The sequence below is a fragment of the Nannospalax galili genome, unplaced genomic scaffold (genome assembly GCF_000622305.1).
Source record: "Nannospalax galili isolate Female #2095 unplaced genomic scaffold, S.galili_v1.0 scaffold538, whole genome shotgun sequence".
NCBI classification, from domain to species: domain Eukaryota; kingdom Metazoa; phylum Chordata; class Mammalia; order Rodentia; family Spalacidae; genus Nannospalax; species Nannospalax galili.
In genome coordinates, this window is record NW_008343842.1 from 4,927,011 (window position 1) to 4,931,660 (window position 4,650).

The 4,650-nt window shown below is 52.9% G+C and overlaps 1 protein-coding gene across 1 annotated transcript in view; it reads left to right on the forward strand.

The window, feature by feature from the left end:
- The first annotated feature begins 4,137 nt into the window (after positions 1 to 4,137).
- Lemd2 (LEM domain containing 2) overlaps positions 4,138 to 4,650 on the forward strand; it is a 15,976-nt gene continuing 15,463 nt past the window's right edge. Inside the window, exon 1 of the mRNA XM_008840147.3 lies at positions 4,138 to 4,649. Coding sequence (XP_008838369.2) covers positions 4,186 to 4,649 — 464 coding nt within the window. The 5' untranslated portion in view covers positions 4,138 to 4,185. The remainder of the gene's footprint in view (position 4,650) is intronic.

Genomic DNA, 4,650 nt, shown 5'->3' on the forward strand with positions numbered 1-4,650 from the left:
AAAAAAAAACCTCTAGAATGAGGGCTAAGGAGATGGACCTGAGTTTGATCCCCAGTACCTACATAAAAGCTGGGTGCAGTGATACCTCTTTGTAATCCCAGTGCTGGGGTGGTAGAGACAGGACAATCTCTGGAGCTCAGTGGCTGGCCAGCTGAATCAAATTGGTGAGCTCCAGGTTCAGAGAGAAGCAATCCAGGAAAATACTTGACATTAACCTCTGTCCTCTACATGCATTCCCACACATACACACACACTCCAGAACGAGCAAACTAGGAACATTTTCCCAGCCAGGAAAGAGGACTGAAGGAACCAGGGCAAGGGTACAGCCACACTTTCTCTCTTCCTCCCTCCCTCCGTCTCTCTGAGGTTTCCTTCTCCTCCCTCCCTCAGAGATTTATGAAGCACTGCTTGTAGGAACCCAACAATGACTTCCAATGACCAAGAGGCGGAGATTAGCTGCTGGTAGTCGGGAATGTTCCTGCCACTTACAGGAACCCAGATAATAGCCAGGCGACCTAAACCTAGCCTCATGAGAGGAAGATGATGAGGTGTTTTCTTGGTAACCACATCGGTGAGACTTCATAATTACCGAGCTACGTGGATTCACCATGAAATTGAATAGTTAAAAGCAGAGAGTAATTACCTGATATCCGTACTCTATAATTTAGTATAATCTAATCACGGACAAAGCCTCAAAGAAAACGCTCTGAAAGCGTGCATTTTCCTTCATATACAATTTGTTATTGACATTGGTAATGCACTCTGTGCCTCCCAAGAAACACCAACCAATGCCAGTGTGTGTATGAGGCCCAAAGAGTGTTTCATTTAATTCCCAACAGATTAAGAAAGCAGGTGGCACCAGCTGCCCAGTAAACCTGTTCTGGCATTTCCCTGTGATTCTATTTACCCCCTTCCTTGACAAATTGACCTAGATACAGACCAGAAGGGTGGACACTCTTGCGGAAGGTTCTGAGATAGGCTGACAAGAAGCTCAGTGGTCCTGACACCATTCCAGGTAAACTGAACCCCATGTGGCACCTGCTTTTTTGGCTACACTCTCCCACCATCCCTAACATGCCCCTAGTGGGGTGTCACTATTTTCTGGTCTAAAGGAAGTTCAAGAAGAAAAGAGAGACACAATTCTAGTTTTAAGAAACTCTAGAATGAGAGCTAGGCATGGTGGCCCATGCCTTAAATCGTAGATCTCTGTGAGATTGAGACCAGCCTGGTCTGCATATGGAGTTCCAGGCCAGTTAGGGCTACAAGGAGACCCTGTCTCACAAAACAAAACAAAACAAAACAACTCTAGAATGGGGACAGGGGAGATGGCCCAGCGGTTAAGAAAGTGTACTGCTCTTGCAGAGGACCCAATTTCCCAGCACTTATGTCCAGTGGTTCACGACCAACTGTAATTCCAGTTCCAGGGGATCTGATACCCTCTTCTGGTCTCTGTGGGTCAGAAGACAGAAACAGCAGAGTCCTCAACAAGGTGGGTCAAAAATGAGTCTGCCCGAAGCATCATGGAATGCATGTGGCGTTTTTCCAGCAGGAAGAGAAGGAGCGAACCACTGAAAGATTGATGACGCTATTATTGTGGGGTTCTGTAGACAGGGAAAGGCCAGCAGGAGGGAACGCCGAGGTGACCCTCTGGGGCCTGAGGGGGCCTCAGCAGCCCGGCTGCCTCTACTGCTCGTGTGGATGTGGTTACTAAACAGTTGTAGATGCGGCAGCTTGCCTTTCCTCTTTGCCTTTAATAAATCAGAAAGAATGGCCAGAGCCTGAGTCTCGTGCCTTTTAAAAAAAACCATGCAAGGTGATGAGAAAGGAGGAAAGCTGGAGATTCTCCACCGTTTCTATTTTCTTAAATATGCCTTCCATTCCAGACAGACTGAGTCAGAGCATCTAGGGAGAGAGGAGAAAGGTGGCTCCGGATGAGACAAGGGGCAGAGGTGGCCAAGGAGCATGGAAGCTGAGTTCCTTAGAGGGGATGTGTGTGGATGCCACCCAGCAATTCCACTGAACCAGAAAACAAGGGGGGGACCTAGGGGCAGAGAACCATGGAGGACCTAGATAGTCAAAATCCAGAGATGGGGAGACTGGAGCTGAGTTCTGAGGAAAATGGGAACACAGTATGGCAGGGGGGATGCTGACTGACCTGGGAGGTTCTTCTCAGAGGAGTCAGGAGGGAAGCTGATGGCTGGGTGCTTGCTGACACACCATGCTGAGGACCATTAGACACAGAAGACAAGACCCAAAGCCACCCATGGAGACAGAGGGTAGACCAGGGTGGCAAAGGGCTACAGCTGAGTTTTAGGTTAGAGGGAGGTCAACAGGGTTTAGGGAAAGAGCCATGTGTCGTTTGGTCCTGGGGTGTGCAGCAGCAGCAGCAGCGTCCCTGTCAGAAGGAAAGCTGAGAAACTCCCATGGTGCACCATCCCACTAGGGTGGCCCCAGTCCTGTCCATAGTTTCAAAGTTCCCTCAGATCCACTGTCATGAAATAGACAGTAAGTCTGAGAAACACTGCAACCTTTGCTTTGTTTAAACATCAGTTTCAAACCCTCTTAGAATACGTGGGGCCAGCACTGATGCGGAAAGGCTCATTCTTCAGATATGGAACTGCACAGCTGCAAGGAGTTGCACAAATGTTACCAACTCATTTGTCATGCAAACAGTGCTTCAGAAAGAAATAAAATACTATTATGTGGTATATGTGTTAGGCAATCACTATATCAAATCCATGGCATTCCGTGCAAACACAGGCAGAGAAAAGGAAAACAACACTTGGTGAGAGAAATCGCACCACATGGGAGCAGCTAAGTCAGAGAGAAGGGGAGGCGAACAAGAGCTGAGGCTGTAATTTTCCCAGCCGTGTGGCCAGCGTTGAATACCCCCGAGGTAGAGCAAGTGGCAGAAAGGGAAATTCTGACTAGGGAGCATGGCCCAGGGTCCCAGGGAGGGCAGGGAGAGCTGTGAGGGGGCAACAATGGGCTGTTGGGTAAAGCTGCAGGGAGATGTCAGGAAGGCGGGGTCTGGGAAGGGAGAACAGGAGAGCTGGGACTGCAATAATTATTGGGAAAAGGAAAGTGCTGAAGGACGAGGAAGCAACAGAGAGGTAGGGGGTGGTGGGCACAGGGTGATGACTAACCTCTGTTTCCACTTGCCAACACTTCTCTTGCTCCACTTAGGAGGTTCCCATCAAGAGGTTTCCTGTAACCACATCACTCACCCTGTTGGAGACACTAAACGGCACTGGCTGCAAAGATATGAGTGAAACATAAATGGGAGGAGTTTGTGCCGGGCCCTGTCCTGAGCACCTTACACAAATCCTCACAGCAGCCCCCTGGGACAGGGGTTGGGCAAAATCATCATACATCTAATGGTTGTGGAATGGATTGGAAATCAAACTGCCTGGCTCTGTAGTTCACATCCTAAACCTCAAAACTGTGTAGAGAACAGGGGACCTTCCTCTACCCATTTCTCATGAGATTGCCCGCAGATGCCACACCGTCTCCTCTGAACAGTCCCACCTGCCCACTAGAACCCATCTGCCTCGACAGGGGATGTGGTATTGACCCACAGGTGGAGCAGGCAGAGGGTCAGTCTGTCCCAGGGCTCCAGACTCTATAAATGCTCACCGTTAGGCAAGTGCATGTCTGAAGCCCGCCTGCGACTGCCAGGTTAGAGCCTCAGATCATGCCTGGCATCTACTCCACCACCCAAATAAAACCCCATCACACATGGGTCCCAAGGACAAAGATTGGCGAATGATCACGATTCTTGGAATTGCCTCGTCTTTAAACCCTGTGCAGTTCATCCACTAAATCAACATTTTATTCAATGCCCACCACGTGCCAGTGACTACGAAAGGGACCAAGGATCAGAGATAAAACACCCCTAGGTATAACAGATGGGGGGTGAGGTGGAGGAGAGGGCAGAGGAAGAGTTGAAAACAAAACACAAGGAAAAGGAATCCTGTCGGACCTCAACAACATGGCGGCTCCAGGCCAAACAAGACCTCCTCAACATGGCCGTCCCGACCGCCAGTCCTCCCCCTCCCCAATATGGCTTCCACAGTCGACCTTCCCATCATGGCGGGCGACCCCGCCCGCTTCGCAGTGGCTGCCGGCGGGAGCAGTTCCGGGTGCGGAACGCGCTGGGGGCGGGCGGGGGGCGGTGTCCTGGCCATGGCCGGCCTGTCGGACCTGGAGCTGCGGCGGGAGCTGCAGGCCCTGGGCTTTCAGCCAGGACCCATCACCGATACCACCCGGGACGTCTACCGCAACAAGCTGCGCCGCCTGCGGGGCGAGGCCCGGCTACGCGACGACGAGCGGCTACGGGAGGAGGCCCGGTCGCGGGGCCCGGAACGGCTACGGGAGGAGGCCCGGCTACGCGAGGAGGCGCCGCTGCGCGCGCGGCCCGCCGCGGCCCCACTGCGGGCGGAGCCCTGGCTCTCCCCATCGGCGTCGGGTCCGGCCGCCAAGACCACAGGGCCTTATGGGGACTTCGGGTCCTCCGCCGCCCCCTGGGCCGCAAGCCGCGGCCTCGCCTATCCCGCCCGTCCGTTGCCGCTGCGGCGCCGCCCCTCGGTCCGGGGCAGCTCCGAGGAAGACGAGGATGGCCGGATGTCCGACCAGGCCGCGCTGGGCCCG